The following is a 19,639-nucleotide window of genomic DNA, read 5'->3' as shown; positions in this document are numbered from 1 at the left end:
TCAGCTTGACTGAATTATGAACTCTGATGACCTCATCAATATATCCACAGGTGAGTCAGAAAAACCTTAGGCCCAAGTGGGAGATGGCGTATAGTACCACATGAAGTGTCAGCAATAGGAAAATGTAGGCTTTTGTTACTTAGGCTTCACTATTCCCCCCTTACAGAGGAAAGTTCCCTGCAGGGCTCCAGCCTGCTAGCCAGTGTCTACAACCTCGCTTCTCCCCTGTGGTTGCAAAGAAACCTCCTGGTTCCTGCAGCCTGAACCTCCCCCCGGGTCCTCCCTGCTGAACGTTCCAGCCTGTTCACTTCCCTCCAGTCAGTGAGGCAACAGCAATGGGAATTATCTCCTGCTATGTCCAACTGATGTAGAGATTATGTGTGTGTGTGTGTGTGTGAACGCGAACATGCGTGGGTGTGCAAGCAGTCTGCAAAAACTCCTGGGGCACCGACGACAGTCCTTTGTGGACTCACCATCTTCAGAGAGCACATCTCTCATCCAGGAGCAGGTGCATGGCCTAGTGGCCTGCATGCTCGGTAGAACCACAGGGGTGGGGCTAAGGGAGGTGAGGGGTTCCTGTTGATATGCACGCTGGGGAGCCCCAGCAGCTGCAGGCATCACCCTCTGGTTAAGGTGGGGAAAGGGAAGCTTGGGACCCAGTTCCTGCCTCACTGGGCTTTGGTCCAGCCCAGGGCTGGCTCTCGTGGGAATCTGCAGAAGTGAAGCACCAGATGTGTGTGTGTGTGTGTGTGTGTGTGTGTGTGTGTCATTAAGGTGAAGGGGTACCATGTTCCTGATGGCACCCCGTCAGCAGGGTAAAAACCAACTACCAACCACAAGTGAGGCCAGCGCTCCAGACCAGAATCAACAACCTTGAAACCTGAACACTCTCTCTCCTCCCTGCGACCTCAAGACCCTAGGCCGCTCTGAGCCCCAGAGACCCTCCAGAACCCAGGGCCAAGCAGTGTCAGCACTGCCACGTTCAAGGGCATCTAAGTGTGTGAGGGCCGAGCAGGGACGCTGGGCATGCGCTGGGCCTGAAGCCTGACTTTCCAAGTCACACACATGTATGTACCACAGGGCTCTGGGACTGTGGGTCAGAGTGGCCCTGCGACCCCCACAGCTGGGGCTGCCCTAGGCCTTCACGCACACTTGCTGAGCCTGCCCCAGGTGCCAGGACCAGAGAGGTGTGGCTGGAACAAGGGGAACCAGCTGCGGGGTCTGGGGCCAGTGCAGGTGGCCTCCCATAGGCCTGCGCCTGTCGCTGCTGCCTGAGGAAGGAAGCGCCCCCTCCCCACCGCCTCACCTTTGCCCCCTGTGTAATCGCTGTGACCTCACCCTGGCCTCCTGAGCCGCGTTTAAAGTCCACCTGTGGGAACGCACGGGCTGAGCTGGGCCCCGATAATCCCTGCCCCGGGCCGTCCCACATCCGCCCGGTGGGCTGTGTCCCCCAACCCACACTTCTGGCGACACCTGCGGCGGCCGCCCTTCCCCACCGCCCCTGGACGAGGACGACGCCCAGGGCACTGGGCACTGGGCACCTACCCGACGACGCGGCGGCACGATGAGGCTGGCCGCGGGCTGCTTGTTGCTGTGGCTCGGCCTGGGCGGAGGGCAGGTTCCTCCGGGCCCCGAGGAGGCCGCCGAGGAATCCTATTCGGACTGGGGCCTGCGGCACCTCCGGGGCGGCTTCGAGTCCGTCAACAGCTACTTCGACTCCTTTCTGGAGCTGCTGGGGGGGAAGAATGGCATCTGTCAGTACCGGTGCCGGTACGGTGAGTGCAGTCCCCCTCCAGCGGAGGACGCGGGGTGGGGCGGGGCCCGGGTCACCACCGGTTACCCAGGGCTGTAACACACTGTTGGGGTGCCCAGGCGAACCTGAGGCTCCGGGAAGCAACCGCAGAGGTGTGGGGACAGGTGGATCTCATGGAGTATCTGGGATGTGGCTTATTTGTCACAACCAACTCAGATGCCTCCTGGCTGCCTCTATGTGGCCCAGGAGGAACCTTTGAGAGGCCGTGCACCTGAGGGTGCTGGGGGAAGCAGGCGCGGGGGAAGCAGGCGCGGGGGCAGCAGCCCCACGGGAGGTGGTAGAGGGCCTGGAGGAGTTCTGGGTGGCCACCGGGGTTTGAAACCAAGAGGAACCTTCTGCAGTGGCTCCCCACACTTGGCCTGCCAGGGTCACACTGAGTGCTCCCAGCGCCCCCTGGCCCCCTGGGCCTCTGAGGGGCATCAACTTGGCCGGGCCGCTTGTTGCCTGCTAAGGTCCCCTGAAGCCACCCGCCAACCTGCACTCCAGATGTGGATGGGAACAGCTGTGGAGTGGTGGGCTGATTCGAGCGCTGCCCCTGGGAAAGCACAGCCCCCCACCTCCAAGCCCCTGGGGCTTCTCTCCCTGCTGGGCTCCTGTGGGGGCCACGCTGCCACAGCTCAGACCCACCAGCACGGGAGGTGGGGCTGCCTTCTCCCACTTTTCCCCATGACACAGGGCGAGCCAGGTGAGCCCCTGAGAGGCACTTTTTCAACACACTCAGCTGTGGGACCCATGAGAGCCATGCACCTGCCACCCCTTCCCCCTTTTACTCTTTGAAGAGGGAAAGAGTCCCCTTTACACACAGGGGACGGTGTGGGTGGACACAGAAGGGCGACTGGGAGATAGCAGTAAACCACATGGCTCTAAGACCGCATAGGACACATGGAAAACCATACTCCCCTCCCTGTAAAAGCCTGGTAGACAATCCGTTAACAAAGGCCCCCTCGCCCTGGGTCCCCGGAGCCACGAGATTGTCCAGGGTGGGTGGGCTCAGTGTAGACCCCTATATCCCAGTTTGCACGGATGGGCAGAGAAGTGGTTTACCTCAGTGGCAGGTGTTGAATGGTCACAGGTGTCTTTTCTTTGCTAAGGCTACATGACTAATACCTGTGGTTTTGCCAACAGTCAACAGCAGGGATTTTTCCCTTTTTTAAACAAAAAAAAAAAAATCAGAGATTAAACCCTCCCCTTCTGAGTAAAGATTTGTGCAAATTGTAGCTGCAAGGCCTGGCGGGCAGTTGGGGGAGGCGCTGGTCAACAGAGCAACAAAACGCAAATAACTACTGTCCCTGGGATGCCTAAGGGGTCTGGGAACCTGCAGGAGAAGTGCGGGGGGGATAGGTCTCATTACCTGTGGCTCCCAGAGAGCCTGGAGGCCCTTCCCACACCAAGCCAGTGTCTTCTCAGGCCAACTCAGAACGCGGACCCCACCAGTAAGTGTGTCTGCTCTTGGCTGTGTAGCTCATGCTGGGCGTGAGGCTGGGGCTGCACAGGTCTTCTTCAATTAAAACAGATTGCAGGTGCCACCCCCAAGGGTTTCTGATTGGCAGGTCTAGGGGGTGGAGTCAAAATTTGCATTTCGAAGAATATGCATCAGGTGGCTCTGCAACTGAAGCTGGGGGCTGGCGTGAAAGTGGAGGCTGGGGTGAAGCAGCCGTAGTTGGAGAAAAAGCTCTTCCCGTTTGCAAGAATGTGGCATATACGAACTAGGAAAAGGCCTGACTCTTGCTGCCCACTACCATGCGCCCTGAGGGTCCACCAGGGAGCAAGTGCTAGGAATCCCCAGGAGGTCCCTTACCTACAGTGCAGCCATGTTCTCTGCCTAGAGTGCGTGTCACCCCTAGTGGCTTGTCACGCCAGACACAACGTATCTGCTAGGCTAGTGGTGGCGAGGCTGTGTCATTGAGGGGATACTAAAAGGGGTCTACAGTTGTGTTCAGCCTGCCACAATTCCTACCAGCACAAATGCTGGTCCACCTGTAGTTGGTTGAGATTCTGATGGCGATGTTCAAAACCTGCAGTATCCAGAGGGTGGGCTGGGAACAGGACAGGGTTCAGGAAAGGAGCATCTAGGCACGCCGCCACCTCCCGCCGCCAAGCACGAGCTGGGCCTGGAGCTGTGCTGTCCCCTCAGCCGCGCTCCAGGCAGGTGCACTTTGACCAGGCTGTGGGAGTTTGGGATCACCGGAAACGGGGGGTGGGGAGTGGGGTTTGAGTCTGGGGACAATCTTGCTGGCTAGGGGTGACCTGGAGCCAGTTTGCTTTACAGCCTGGCCAACTGGCCAGTACAGTGTATGGTCTTCTGTATCTTTTTCAACTTTAGAGGAAACGCTGGCACCCCCAGGGCTGGTGAGCACACTCTGTGCTTTGGGGAACAGAGTTTAGTTGTGAGAAAAAAATGCACTTTACAGATACCTTAATTATCAGCCTGTTTTTAAAAATCTGAGTGGGCAAATAAGATTAATTGCGCTAATGAGCATTTCCATCATCACCAACTGGCATGCTTTTACAAGCGACAGCCAGAAAGAGTGTTAGATTTACCGACCACCCATGAAAGAAAAACACCAAGTACAGACAGAGAAGGGAATCCGTTGGGAGCTGGGAACTGAGTCTAGGTCTCCTACATGGGTGGCGGGGGCTCAGCTACTCGCGTTGGCACCTGTTGCCCGCCAGCTCACGTTGGCAGGATACCAGAATCCAGAGCAGAGCAGGAACGTGACCCCAGGCTTTCCCAGCAGCGCCCAGCCCGTTTTCCTATAGCCAGGAATTTCAGAATCTCTTCCTTCAGCCGTTTTGAAGCACCCATTACATTATTAACTGTGATCACTATGCACCAGTACACTAAGACCTGCTCCAGGCTGATGGAGACCTTCAGCTCTTAGCCCAGCATCTCCCCATCTGCTCCCCGCCCCGGTAACCACCTGCCTACCCTTTCCATCAAGTCCACTTGCTTAGATCTTATGCATAAGTGAGATCATACAGTATTTGTCTTTCTAGTTTACTTCGTTTAGAACAATGCCCTCCAGTTAAACCACTGTGCAGCACATGACAGGATTTCAATCTTTTGTGGCTTAGAATTCCATCGTGTCTCAGTTCCCATCTTCTTTATTCCAGCATCAGTTGATAGGGGGTTCCATGACACGGCTGTTAGGTGGGAGGAGAGTGCAGGCGCCCCTTCAACACACAGCTTCAATTCCTTCGAAAATGCATGCAGTGGTGCAACAGTGAGACTGCTGGGTCCGTGGTGGTTCTCATTTTTCTTTTCTTTTTCTTTTCTTTTTTTCTTTTTAGGAACTGCTACACTGTTTCCCAAAATGGCTGTTCTCATTTACATTTCCATCCAGTGTGCAAGGATTTTTCTTCATGTTTTTTCCAACATCTCTTATTTTTGTCTTTTTGAAAATAGCCTTTTTAGGGACCGGCACTTTGGCATGGCAAACTGGGCCTCCATCTGCAGTGCTGAAGTCCATTATCGGTACCAATATAAGTCTCAGTTGCTCCACTTGCAACCTGGGTCCCTGCTAATGTGCCTGGGAAAGCAGGTGCTTGGCCCCTGCATCCACATGGGAGACCTGGAGGAAGCTCCTGGCTCCTGGCTTCAGATTAGCCTCATTCTGGCCATTGCAGCCATTTGAGGCCAACAGGTGGAGAATCTGTCTCTCCTCTCTGTAACTCTGCCTTTTAAATTAAAAACTTTTTTTTTTTTAGATTTTATTTTTATTACAAAGTCAGACAGATATACAGAGAGGAGGAGAGACAGAGAGGAAGATCTTCCATCCATTGATTCACTCCCCAAGTGACCGCAATGGCGGGTGCTGCACCGAAGCGAAGCCAGGAGCCAGAAACCTCCTCCAGATCTCCCATGTGGGTGCAGGGTCCCAAAGCATTGGGCCGTCCTCGACTGCTTTCCCAGGCCACAAGCAGGGAGCAGGATGGGAAGCGGAGCTGCCAGGATTAGAACCGGCACCCATATGGGATCTCGGGGGTGTGTTCAAGGCGAGGACTTCAGCCGCTAGGCCATAGCTTTTCTAATTGGTGTGAGGCGAGAGCTCATGCAGCATGGCTTTGCATTTGGCTGGTGACTAAAGACGCTGACCCGTGCTCATGCATCTGTCCGCATTCCTCTCTCTTTGAGGTCCTTGGGCCACGTGAAAATCATGCTGCCTGCTTTCTTGCTATTGAGTTAAGTTCCTTATCTGCTTCTGAATATCCACTCCTTAAGGGATGTGTGCTTTGCTAATAGAAGGGCCTGGGTGGCAGACATGCTCATTAGTATGATCGAATCCTATCTCTTGTCCAGATTTTTTAGAATAGGCTGATTGTTAACATATCTGTCACATTTTTTTACATTAAAAAAAAGTAGAATGTGGGGGGGTTATTCACTTAAAAATTTAGAGCAAGATGTTGTGAATATTGGAGTTTGTATTTTTCTGAAGGAGAGATTTCACAGCCTCCCTCAGATCTTTAAGGCAATCCATGACCCACTGGGAGAGAAAAAAAAAAAAAAAAGAGCCATGGACTTAGAAGCCTATAGATTGGTTCTCTGCTGGAGTGACAAAGCTCCCACCTCCTATGTCTGAAGCAGGAGAGATGGGTTCGAGAGTAGTGGGACTTTGAGAACTAACAAAGGGACAGTGTCAGGTAAACCAGAACAAGTGGATCCCTCAGCCCATGCAGTCAAGTCTGTTTTAGCAACTGAATCAGAGTTCATTGCCATGGGTGAGTTGCTGGGTCCGCTGGGCTCTGCTGACATGTTTCAGATGTGGGGTCTGAGTTTCTGGAAGGAGCCAGAGACATGTCTCCAGCCCAGTTCGCTGACTCTCAGCACCCTGGAGGAGCCCTCCGGGTAGGGAGGATGGACGCACCCTGCAGGGAGCCCTTTGACCTCGGGCACAGAGCTAGGCGGTGCCTTCAGTGGCAAACCCTAGAGAGGGCCAGAGGCTGGGTGCCACCCGTGGCTGGAGGGTTGAGTCTTGAGTTTCATGGCTAAGTCGTTCCTCTCTCTTTTCGCTTTTCTGTGTTGATACTACTGCATTTTATCCAGAAGGTCCTACATTTTATAAGATCAAATCTGTCAGTCTCTTTATGGCTTCTGGATTTTATGTCTTGATTAGAAAACCATTCTTCCATCATGATACTGACAACATTCAGCTACTTGGTCTGGGAAAGCAGTTAGAGTTAACACATAATAAATGACTATGGCTTGATTCCATACGGATTTTTTTGTGGATGCTGAAATTTGACTTTCATAAAATTTTCACATGTTATAAATATTATCGTCATCCTGGATAATAACCACTGAGAAATATAAAAACCATTTTTAGCTGGCAGGCTACACGCAGCACATGGGCAGTGGGACGTGGCTCCGGGGCCATTGCTGTCAGACCCTGGGGCCCAAGATCTAGTCATCAACCCCCTCTCCTCCCAACAGCACCAGCCTGGAAGTAAAACCCATCTGTAGGTTTAGGAAGGTGCTTCGGGCCAGACTTAAACCCCAGCCTATAAACTGCTCCCCTCCGAGCTGAGGCTGTAGACTGCCCAGATGCACACTCTCACACCTTTTTTCTAATAAGTGAACAATTCAAATGTCATTTCCTATGAATATTCAAAAAAATTGACTATGGTATTTAAAAAAAAAACCCTCCTTTATCCTGTACACCTTATAAGAATGCACAATTCTTAATGTGTCCATATAAATTAAGATGTAAATTTTTTAAAGCATCCCCAACAGTAGATTGGATAGGAAATTCCACTGATCAGCTAAAATATTAGTTTTTTCTCCTGGGAGTTGGGAAGTGCCAAAACAACAGAGGGTGACCCAGGAAAGCACACGGACACAGCTGCAGATGCCTCGCCAGCAAAGTGTTAAAAAGATCAGCAAACCTGATGCCCTGGGCTTCAGTCAAATCTTTTTGCAGATCTCCATGAATGTAGCGTAGGTAGAATATTTATAGCACAAAGGGAAAAGCCCACCATCAGTAAGACCTCTAAGAGGCATTTAATCACATGGCATAGTGCGGTCATCTTCATATGTGTACATCTCTAATACACTCTACCTATTTCCCAGTCCTAGCCTCTCTCTCTCTCTCTCTCTCTCTCTCTCACTCACTCACACACACACCACAGGTTAGTAGAGCATCAATTATAAGCCATAATTCTCAAGAATCAGACTCCATAAAATAGACACAATGTCTCCCCATTACAAATAACAAGATCAATTGAGGGGAAAGAAAACAACTTTTATACACACACACACACACACACACATACATACACGCTAGAGTGAAATATGTCAGTTTGTCCACTATCCACAGGGGACCCATTCCTGCACCCTCAGTGGATACTGCAGAACCCATGGAAGAGCCCCGCCCGCAGCACCGAGGCCGTCCCGCTGATAAGCAGAGCGGCCACTAGCTGACTCCTGGGTGGCTGCCACGCACAATGTGGATCCTAAGGTTGAGTCACACCTGGCCTGGGCAGGGCCAGATGGCACAAGATCACTTCACACTGCTCAGGCAACTCACCACTGAAAACTCAGAAATCGTATGCTTCTGGGATTTTCCATTCAGTATTTCTAGACCATGCAGGACCACAGTCTAGACACCTTGAACCAATAAATGATAAACCTTGGATAGGATGTGTGGTGGAGGGGGGTGGGGCAGAGAGGAGGGGCCAGCTACTGACAACAGAAGACTTCAAGTTCCACAAAATGAAGAATTTCAAATCCCAAGTGAAGAGTAGGCGTTAGTTTGACTTTGGGATATGTGGAATCTCCAGGGACTGAGGAATGGGTTTTGTTTATTTTTAAAGTTTTTTTTTTTTTTTTTTTTTTTTTTTAATCTGAAAAGCTATGTGTGTGTATGAGAGAGAGCAAGAGCGAGAGCGTGCGCTTCTATCTTCTGGTTCATTCTCCAAATATGTCCAGTACTCAGGCTGTACTTGCCCAAATCCAAGAAGCCAGGTGCTCCCTCCTGGTTCCCCTGTGGGTTGCAGGGACCCAAATCCTTGGATCATCACCTGCCACCTCCCAGCATGTGCGTTAGAGCTGGGTTGGAAGTTGAGGCAGGGCTCAAGGTCAGCCACTCGCATATGGGATGTGGTTGTCCCAGAAGGTGGCTTAGCCTGCTGTGCCACAAAAAGCACACAGTGTTCACACACAGAGAAGAACTGGGCTGTAACCAAACCACCTGCATAAAGCTTAGAGCCCAGTGAGCTTCCTAGCGTGTGGGGAAGGAGTACAGCAACACTCCACCCGACATTCCTAGGGAGTCAGATGACTGTTACTTGGGGCTGCAGAGGGAGCAGGGAACACTTTGGAAGTAATCCTTGCTCCAGGCCCTCCCTGCCACAGGTAAGGGATGGGAATTCCCGCACCGCAGGGGTGTGGCCTGCTGGGAGTTTCCTGAGACGGGCAAGGATCAGATGCCCAGTGTCTGTGTCTTTCTGCCTGTCAAACGCAATTGAGAGAGGGAGCAAGGGATGGGGGGAGAGGGGCCATGGTGCCAGGGCAGCTTAGTATGCTAAGTCTCCACCTTTAGTGCCGGCCACCATGTGGGCATAATTTGAGTCCCAGCTGCTCCACTTCCCAGCCAGCCCTCTGTTATGGCCTGGGAAAGCTGTGGCCCCTACACCCATGTGGGAGACCCAGAAGAAGTTCCTGCCTTGGATGAGGATGGGCTTTGGATTGGCTCAGCTCTGGCCATTGTAGCTATTTGGGGAGCAAACCAGCTATTGGAGGTTTTCTCTCTGTTTCTCCTTTCTTCTATAATTCTGACTTTCAAATAAACAAACAAAAGGAAGAAAATTTTTAAAGAGAGAGAGCAGGGGATATCCAAGTTATAATGGCAACTGGCATAGTTATATGTTGACTAAAAAACAAGTTACTCCAAAGCGTAACATGACACACATTGTACACATTGTATCACACCATTTCCGGGCTCAGGTTTCTCCTGAGGCCATGGTCCCCCCACAGCCGTGGACCTGCCACCCCAGAAGATGTGAGTGTTCCATGCACGCGGCTCCGGCAGATACCTCTCCACGGGCTGCCCAGGTTCCAGTGTCCCCCAAAGGGAGTGAGAGGAGAGAGAGGGAGGGCCCAGACAGATGTCTGCTGGTTAAACTGGGCAGGTAACTCAGCTCCACTCCCACCACAGCCTCTGGGTCACTCAGAACAGTTGGAGCTGATATTGTGGGACACAGGCTGGATACCAGGAGGAAAGAGTCCTGGGTGCTCCCGGACCACACGTAGGGCACACCAGCAAATGGCCTTTCTCCTCCCTTCCACTCCTGCTCAGTGCTAAGCCCCTCCTCTCAGCTTTCAGCCACGTGCCTGGCTGCCCCCAGGGAGTAACACCTTCGCCTTCTTGCCCAGCAAGTAAGAAGTGACAGATGGAATAACTCCTTCCACCCATGCTGCAGGCCATCATGGACTACCAGAGCCAGCGCCACACCCTTGTGTTGGCAGGGCAAGAAGCCCAAACCAGATTGTGTTCCAGAGAAGTGGAGGCTTACCATAACAGCTTCGTGATGCTTATGTTTGTGGTCTTAGGAGACAGTCTAACTTGGCAAACAAGATAGAAGTAACAGATTTAGGGCCCAACACAGTGGTCTAACAGCTTAAGTCCTCGCTTTGAACGCCCCGGGATCCCGTATGGGCGCCGGTTCTAATCCCGGCAGCTCCACTTCCCATCCAGCTCCCTGCCTGTGGCCTGGGAAAGCAGTTGAGGACGGCCCAATGCACTGGGACCCTGCACCCGCGTGGGAGACCCGGAAGAGGTTCCTGGTTCCTGGCTTTGGATCGGCACAGCACCGGCCCGTTGCGGCTCACTTGGGGAGTGAATCATCGGATGGAAGATCTTCCTCTCTGTCTCTCCTCTCTGTATATCTGACTTTATAATAAATCTTTAGAAAAAAAAAAAAAGAAGTAACAGATTTATAGGAGATATAATACTTGCATGGGAAAAATGACTCCCTTAACGGCCATAAAGGAAGACCTAAATACGTGAGATCTGGCCTATGCCTGGGTTCTGGAGGTGGGGTGGGGGTGGGCGGGAGGACTGAGCATTCTAAGGAACAGAATGAGGCAGTGCAAAGGAGCTCTGTGCTTGAAGGTTCAGTACACACAAAAAATATTGCTGGAAAGTTTGGCAAATGTTAGCATTTGGTATGTTTGAGTAGTAGGTACCTGGGTGTTTGCTTTCCTCCATTTTCAAATATTTCATATAAAATAATTAAAAATAAATACCTGGTATAAGATTAAAGGAAGAAAAAAGAATTTGCAGCACCTCTCCTGAGGCTCGATTCTCAGCATGTTTATTCAATCATGGTGCTAGGTCATCCGTGTTCTCAAGAGATGGGGAAGTGGAAAAAGGCCCGAGCTCTGGAGACAAACAGGAGGTCTGAATGGCTACTCTGCTTCCCTCACTTCCTGCGTGACCTTTGGCAAGTCCTGCAACCTCTCTTTGTCCCTTGCATCTGGATAAAGGGATGAACCACCTGTGGCATGGGGCAGGTGGCTGGAGTTGCAGTTCAGGTTCCTACGGCACTGTGCTTATGCCCCAGGTTGCTGCTGGGAGCCTGGGGGATAGCAGGTGATGGGCAGGGCCTGGGATGTGGGTCCTGGCTCCTGCTTTGACCAGCGCTGGCTCCTGTAGACATTTGGGGAGTGAACAAGCATGAAAGATTTTTCTCTGTATTCCTCTTTCTCTGTTACTCCACCTTTCAAATATACGAATATTTTAAGAGATTTATTTTACTTTGTATTGGAAAGGCAGATTTATAGAGAGACGAGACGAAAGATCTTCCATCGAATGGTTCATTTCCCAGATAGCCACCAACAAGTCAGAGCCAAGTCAATCCAAAGCCAGGAGCCAAGAACTAGTTCTGGGTCTTCCATGCCAGCACAGAGCCCCAAACACTTGAGCCTTCCTCCACTATTTTCCCAGGCCATAGGCACAGAGCTGAATCGAAAGGTGAACTGGAACGTGAACTAGTGCCCATATGGGATACCAGCACTTGAAGGTGGAAGATTACTATTGAGGCACTGTGCCAGCCCCTCAAATAAATAAATCTAAAAAAAAAGAAAAACTCAAATGCCCCCTCCTGCAGATCTGTGTCCTAAGGTTGTCTTGATAACAGCTGACATCACTCTCCACACAGTGGCAAGCTCCTAAAAATAACTCAAAAGCTACACGGGAGCAACCATGTCATTCAAAGCTTTTCCGACAGTTTCCGCTTGGTTCTATGATACAGAAGCCTAAAAGTTTCACCAGGATCTTGCTTTGCTTCTTTGGTAGACAGGCCTTCATCTGCTTCTACAGAATCTTGCTAACATTCCTTCCGGTCCAGGCTGAGCACTGCTGTAGTGCTGTTACGACTCTAGTTCCTGCAGCATGTGACCAGGTGGAGGTCTGCTTGTTCTGTGGGTGCTGGGTGGCCCTCAAGTACTGGGAGGACTAAGAAACGGTGAGCCGCAGTGCAGTTTTCCATGGGCCTGATCTTCAAGAGGATGTACTTACACAGTGTTGGAACTGTTAGGACCTAAGTGCTCAAGAAGGCCTTTGTGACTACAAGTGTCAAAATGGCAGGCAAGTTATGATGCTTTTATGAGGTCATCATTGTGACCGCATCATTTGGATGTGACTATCTGATGAGGGAACGCACAATGCTTTTAGCCAGTTTTCATTGTATGTATGTTCCCAAGATGCTCCATCTCTAACCCCACTTCCTGCTTCTTCCCTCTCTTCCTCCCTGCTAGGAAAGGCACCGATGCCCAGACCGGGCTACAAGCCTCAGGAGCCCAACGGCTGCAGCTCCCATTTCCTGGGTCTCAAGGTACCAGAAAGTGTATGCATGGCCTCACTGTCCTCCTGGTTGGCTGCTTCTAAGAGTCACTTGAGTCCCCAGTGATGGTGGTGACCATTTATGGGGTTTGGATGAGCCACCAGTCTTGGCAGTTTAAAGTGAACATGAAGGAAGGGAGAGGATTTTCAAAGAAGATACCCATTCCTTCGCTAAGCCTCTGATATTGAATCAAAATGGTGACATCACCACTGCAAACCTTGGTTGAGCCGTAAGAGATTAGAATACAACTTCATTCTTTAAATAAGTGGGCCAGTCCAGGGCTGGGCTGGTGCAGGCTTGGCCTGGCCCTCAGGAGCCATGGTTGCAGCATCCTGACTTCCGCAGGTGGGAAGGGAAGGCTTATGTCACACACGGCTGCCCACTTATCCTCCACTTGGTATGGTGGGAGTTTAGCCAGGGATAAAAAAAATGGAAGGGTGTCCCACAACCTCCTCTCTTTGCAGCCACACAGGTAACTCCACCCCCTGGCATGTCACTTCAATTTGCCCACTGGCCCAGGATGTACTTGCACTTCATCAGTGACCTGATGAACTGTGGTCACCTGTAAGGGCCACCTGGAGGTGCCAGGCAGCTCCCAGAAAACCTCACACACATTAAACTTTACCCAGACTCCATCCCACTTGTATGTCTAATTAGTGGAGGCATAATTACAGTGTGACAAGGAGAGCAAGATTTACTTAAAGACAAGAGAATGTATTCACTTGGGGTGAGACACCCCCATCAGAGGCCAGAGAGATGCCTGCAGGGAGAAAACGGGGTGGGTAGAGGTAGGGAAGAGAGCAAGCCGCTCCATGGGCTGAAGTTCCCTTTAGGAGGTAGGAGGTGACCCCTGTTTACAAATGGCGTGCAGTTTGGCTAGGATTTGGTGTGTGTGAGGCTTCCTGGTGTCTCCACATGTAGTTTAATTCCCATACAGCCATCATGGCATCTCCTCCTTGCTAGTCCCAAATGAGTTGCCAATACAGGGGAAGTTGGCACACTTGTTGGACATGTGTACCTGCTCTCCAGGGCTAGAGTGACTGTGCAGGGCTGCAGAGACAGAAGAGGTGGGAACAAGGTCTCCCGGGCTTATTGACTCCCCCCCTCACCTAGCTCCACCACATCACACTGACTTTGCCAAACAATTGGCCTCCTTCGAATACCTCTGTGGCATTTTAGAGTCTTAATATATTAATTTTGTTAGAAAAACACGCCTTTAGCTGGATTTAAAAAAAATATGAATCTCTTATTTCATGGGGGAAGGAATCCCCTTAAATATGCTCTTGGGCACTGTGTGGCTGTGTACCTGGCCTTGCCCCCAAACATCAACATGAACATAGAAGGAAGGCTATTTTTGCAAATCCATACTCTATTACGGAGAACACCTGTGTTTGGCTGACAAGTATTTTACTTTAAATTGGCTAAGAGTTAGAGAAAAGGTCTGCCCACTCTCATTTAGTACCCGTTCCACAATGTCCAGGGTCTGCCAACTGAGTGGCAGCCAATCAGGGCTGCCCGTGCTGTGATGAATTCCCTGCAGCAGAGGCCAAGAGGCAGGTGCCACAGTTCACTTCAGGTGTGGGACGGTGGGATTCGCCCTGAGTCACAGAGCAAAAGGCTTTTTATCTCTTCATGGAATCGACTATAGTGTTTAAACTAAGAATGCTCTTGCTTTGCTTTAGGTGATCTTAGGAGGAAAGTTCAAATATGAGAACTGCTAAGGACCCCTGAACAATGCAATTCTATAAGCAATGAAACTGTGGTACAACTTGAGTAACTCAACTAATGTAATGCCACACACAGTTATCAAATAGAACTTTTAAATGTAAATAGGTCAAATTTAATACAATATATATTGTTTTCGTTTTATCTGAAAAGCAGAGACGGTTCCTCCATCCACTGGTCCACTCCCCAAATACCTGCAGCATCAAGCAAAGGGCCAGAGCAAAGACTCAGACCTCAGTTAGGGCCTCCAGCGACGTGGAAGCAGGGACTTACGTGCTTCAGCCATCATCCACTGCTACCAGGAGCTGGACTGAAAGTGCAGCAAGGGGGCCTGACACAATAGCCTAGCGGCAAAACTCCTTGCCTTGCACATGCCTTGCACACCCTGCACCCACGTGAGAGACCTGGAAGGGGCTCCTGGCTCCTGGCTTTGGATTGGCTCAGCTCCGGCCATTGCGGCATCTTGGAGAGTGAATTAGCAGATGGAGGAGCTGCTTCTCTGTCTCTCTTCCTCTCTGTATGTATGACTTTTCAATAAAAAAAAAATCTTAAAACAATTATTTAATAAATCTTAAAAAAAAGAAAGTGCAGTGAGGACTTCAGCCAGCCACTCCAATGTGAAATGCTAGTTCCCCATGTGATAACGTAACTGATGAGTCAAATGACTGCCTTGGAAGCTTTTTAAGATTTATTTATTTGCTTGAAAGAATTAAAGCAGGTAGTGGGAGAGAGATTTTTGCATTACTGGTTCATTCTGCAAATAACTGCAAAGGTCAGGGTTGGGCCAGGCCACAATCTGGAACTGGAACTTCATCTGGATTTTCTACGTGGGTGGCAGGGCCCAAGCACTTGGTCCATCTCCACTGCCTTCCCAGGCACGTTAACAGGGAGCTGGATCAGAAGTAGAGCAGCTGGGCCTTGAGCAGGTCTCATATAGAATGTCGTCATAGGAGGTGGCTCAACCAAAGGCACCATAACACCAGTCTCTCCCCAATACGGTCAAACAGCTAGAAACACACACCACACACACATACCATGTGCCTTGAAGACACATACACATATCACACACACACGCCCATGCACCCTGAAGACACACACATACACTACACACACACACACACACCCATGCACCCTGAAGACAGTGCTGGATGGCAGCATCCTTGAGAAATGCTGGAATTCCCCTGCAGAACTGAGGCTGCATTTCCTAAACTTTTTATTCTTGGAGTCTGGGCTCCAGCAAACTCTCATATGGAAATATTAATTCCAATTGCCTGCGGAAGTCCTGGAGGTCTGCTCAATGGTCTACCTTTTGGGCCCAGCATGGTGGTGATCATTGGACTAATCTTTTGATCTCTATTTTCATCACTGCAGTACTCTGTGAATTTGAAAATCCCTAAAATCTAATAATAATAATGATAATAATAATAAAAGAGGGCAAAAAAAAAGTCAGAGCCCTTTGTTGAATTATTCAGTAAATCACAAAACCCACACTGTGACTCTCAGTAGCTGCTGTGCCTGGCTGACCTGAACCTGGAGCAGGAGTTAGGAAACAAGGCAGGCAGGGTTGCCTGAGGTCCTTGGGGTAGACGTGGCATCCATTTCCTTCTTTCTCCTCCCTTCAACTCTCCTCAGATGGACCTGGGCATTCCAGCGATGACCAAGTGCTGCAACCAGCTGGATGTCTGCTATGACACCTGTGGCGCCAACAAGTATCGCTGTGACGCCAAATTCCGCTGGTGCCTCCACTCCATCTGCTCTGACCTCAAGCGCAGTCTGGGCTTCGTCTCCAAGGTGGAAGGTAGGCACCTTCAGGGCCAGGAGTTCTGTTCCTGTTGTAGCATGGAGATGTAGCCAGAGCCCCTGCACTTAAAGGCTTGGAAGGAACCTGTTCTACTTTTCTAGAACATTCTTTCCAGGGCAGAAGGGGCTAGCAAAGAGCTTCTGCCCCAGAATTCTTGCTGTCCTGCCCATGAGCTGTTGGCCTGACTCCTGATGGCAGGGACTGTGTCAAAGCTTTGCCAGGAAAAGAAAATTCTGTCCTTAAATACTGGAGGAAAACTTGCCCAGCTGACTAGGGTGATCCATTCCATTATTAAATCGTTTTCCATATTCAGAATAATCTGAGTAGAACACCTAGGCTTTGATGTAAGCCTCTATTTTTGTGTGTTTTTTTTTTAATTTCTCCTCAGGATAAACTTAAAAATTTTTCATGTAAATGTATGTATATATCATGCAAATATAAGTTCTTAAACACTGCCTACCCACCCTTCTTCTAGTACTTGCTCTGTAATTTCTTTTTTTCCTAATTTACCACAGGACAGGTCTTCACCTTTAAGCTTCTGAAGCCAAAACTTTAATAGCCTTTTAGCCTCATTTTAGATGGCAAAGGTTGAAATTCAGGTGTCTAAGGAGGCGGGCCAGGCTGGCAATGGGAGGATCCCCGGATCTTGCTCCCAGCTCCGTGTCTGGGGTGTAGTCCCAGAGCAAGTGTTCCAGGGTGAACAGACATGAATACTGAGACGGGCCCCGATAAAGCAAGTATCACTCAATTCTCCATCTCCAGTGAGTGACCGAGTGCCTGCAGTTATCTGGGGCCAAGGTCATGTCCTCCCAGCAATGTCTGTTTAGTCTTTTTCTTCAATGTCTCTAATATCACACTTGCCTGGTTAGTGTGGATTAACCTATTCTCTGTGTCCCACCAATCTGTTTTCCTGTTGGATACACACACACACACACACATTTTTTTTTTTATTTTTTTGAATGCCAGGGAGAGAGAGAGACAGTGATGGATTTTCTACCTGCTGGTTCACTTCCCAGTAGCCATCACTGAGCCAAGCGCTGGTAGAGACCAGAGTACTTGAGCTGTCACTTGCTGCCTGCCAGGGGGAACACTGACAGGAAGCTGGAGCAGACGTGGAGGAGTCGGAGCCTGAACCAGGCTCCCTGACATGAGATGCAGGCATCCCAAGTGATGGCTGCACCACTGCCCCAAATGCCCCTCCTCCAGGCCGACTTTTATATCACGCAGACTGAACCACCTCCACTTAGAGTCTAAGTCATTTGAAAATTCCTCCCCCTTAATTATTCAATACAAATGTCTTGGTGACATACACGGCGTCTGGTGGCTCAGTGCTGGCCTATGTCTCCAGCATTCCCTTGGATGCTCCTGATTCATCTCCTGGTTGGGTTGCTGACTCACTCCTTTCTGTCCCTGGGAACCCTCCGATTGTTCACTTTTGGTTGATGGGTCAATTTAATGAAGCTACAGTCCACATCCTATTCACTAATCAAAATGCTTTTTAGAAATATGGTAACAAAATTATGCAAGGAACTTCACAATCCATTTGAAGACATTTTCACCATCCCAATGAGGAAACCCCTAGCCATCAGCAGCCACTCCCCAAGTCTCCCTGTCCAGCTTGAGTCAACAACCACTTTCTATCGTTACAGCTTTACCCATTCAGGGCATTTCATATACATGGTGTTACACCATGTGCAGTCTTCTAGGACTCATTTCTGTCACCGAGCAAGGAGTATTCCTGTTGAGGAATATATTGGAATCGCCTCCCTTTCTTTGGCTGAGTGGTAGGAGGAGGCAGCAACAAGTGCGCATCAAAGTAAGATTTAAAGATAAATTGGGGGCAGACATTTAGCCTGATGCTTAAGACACCTGCATCCCAGATCAGACTACCTGGGTCCAATACCCACTGTGCCTCCCGACTCTGGCTTCCTTCTGAAGCACAGGCTAGGAGGAAGCCTTGATGGTGAAGGTTCCTGGGCTCCTGCTCCGCATTGGACAAACTGGCTAGAGCGCAACAGTGCTGCAGCGGCACAGAGCGCCTGCCCCTCCCTGGCTCAGATCCGCCCCGCCCTGGCAGGGATCATGCCCTCCTGGGATCTGCGCTGCTTCTTCAAGAGCTCTCGGAATCCTGGGGTCAGCCTTCTGGTTAACCCTGACCTTTCTCTCCCTTTTTCTCAAGCAGCCTGTGACTCCCTGGCCGACACCGTGTTCAACACTGTGTGGACCCTGGGCTGCCGGCCCTTCATGAACAGCCAGCGGGCAGCGTGCATTTGTACCGAAGAGGAGAAAGAGGAGTTGTGAGGACCAGGCGGCCCCTTTCGGGGGTTCTCCGCTGTCAGCCATGGAGCCGACAGCCTGGCAGGTGTGCCCTGGTATCTTCCTGCCATTTGGATGCCACAAGACAAGAGACCGGAAGGGCTGTCGGAACGTCCTTTAGAGGGGAAATTGACAAAAAAAGCTGTGAAGTGACTTGAAAGCTGTTCTCTAGTGCTGCTCTGCCTACCCCAGCTGCTCCTACCTGGAAACTTGCGGACTAAACCACTAGCTGCCCCTGCCGTTCCAGGACCTGATGGGGAGTGAGGTTACCAAGTGGAAGGTTGGGGAGCCCAGCCATTTGGAACGCAGTGACTTCCCTTGGGCCCTGGGGTCGCCAGTAAGCATCTCACATTCAATAAAGTGTACTTTTCAGAACATTTGGAAAGACATGAATGCATTCCATTATCTCCAGAATGTTTCCATGTGACTTGGAAGAAAACAGAAGTCCACCTGGTAATCCTGCTGCTGACCACAGCGGTGCTCACGAGGCCACAGACAAGCTGGTGCACAGGGCAGTCTTACCTGGGAAAGGCCACGGCCGTCGAGTCAGGTGGAACTAGAGCTCCGGAGTTCCTCCCGTGGGCATTTCCAGCTCCAGAATGGTGTTGGGGCTGCTGGTGGAGACTGCTAAGAAGCGCCCAGCAGCCCCCCTGGGCGAGAGAAGCACGTCCCAGCACGAACTGTGGATTGGAACCAGCTGAGGGCCATTGGAAACCAGCCAATGAGGAACTTCTGGGGAGGGGCCTGTGTGCAGGTGTTCTGTCCAGCACCCCCCAGGCCGGCCCTCACACGGGCCTCGTGCCCCTCCGGATCAGGGATTGGCCAGCCTGGCCGAGAACCCGTTTCCGTTTCCTTTCCCAGCAGCTCAGCCACACTCGGGCTTGTTCTCGCGCTGCCCACGGCTGCTTGGGCGTTGCTCAGGCGCAGCAACCCCCGGAAAGCCTAAAACATTTACCACTGGGCATTCTACAGAAAAGCTCGCCGACCTCCAATTGAAATCATTTTTCCTTTTTGTTCATTTCACTGATCCTAAGCATTGTTGATTGTACTCACTTAAGAAAAAATGTTTTCATTTTATCTGAAAGGTAGATAAATCTTCCATCCACTGGCTCACTCCCCGGATGGCAGCAGCAGTTAGGGCT

At 50.7% G+C, this 19,639-nt stretch overlaps 1 protein-coding gene across 2 annotated transcripts; it reads left to right on the top strand.

The window, feature by feature from the left end:
• Nucleotides 1–1,392: 1,392 nt before the first annotated feature.
• PLA2G12B (phospholipase A2 group XIIB) lies at nucleotides 1,393–19,157 on the top strand. 2 transcript variants are annotated; one of them, XM_058671412.1, is made up of 4 exons: nucleotides 1,393–1,775; nucleotides 12,570–12,646; nucleotides 16,013–16,178; nucleotides 18,364–19,157. In XM_058671412.1, exons 1-4 carry the CDS (start codon nucleotides 1,565–1,567, stop codon nucleotides 18,480–18,482), a joined length of 573 nt encoding a protein of 190 aa, XP_058527395.1. In that variant the 5' UTR covers nucleotides 1,393–1,564; the 3' UTR covers nucleotides 18,483–19,157. The 2 variants fall into 2 exon arrangements, with proteins under 2 accessions (XP_058527395.1, XP_058527394.1); XM_058671411.1 differs by having other exon boundaries at nucleotides 18,361–19,157.
• The last annotated feature ends 482 nt before the right edge of the window (nucleotides 19,158–19,639 follow it).

Source organism: Ochotona princeps, chromosome 13 (genome assembly GCF_030435755.1).
Source record: "Ochotona princeps isolate mOchPri1 chromosome 13, mOchPri1.hap1, whole genome shotgun sequence".
Classification (NCBI taxonomy): domain Eukaryota; kingdom Metazoa; phylum Chordata; class Mammalia; order Lagomorpha; family Ochotonidae; genus Ochotona; species Ochotona princeps.
The sequence above is the reverse complement of the archived record's forward strand: the minus strand, read 5'-3'. Positions and strand labels throughout refer to the sequence as shown.

What these genes read in the sequence shown, in the direction of transcription:
- PLA2G12B (XM_058671411.1), top strand. Translation starts at nt 1,565, where the DNA reads ATGAGGCTGGCCGCGGGCTGCTTGTTGCTGTGGCTCGGCCTGGGCGGA. An exon ending in TCAGTACCGGTGCCGGTACG is followed by an intron (nt 1,776 to 12,569) that starts GTGAGTGCAGTC and finishes CCTCCCTGCTAG; the next exon opens with GAAAGGCACCGATGCCCAGA. An exon ending in CCCATTTCCTGGGTCTCAAG is followed by an intron (nt 12,647 to 16,012) that starts GTACCAGAAAGT and finishes AACTCTCCTCAG; the next exon opens with ATGGACCTGGGCATTCCAGC.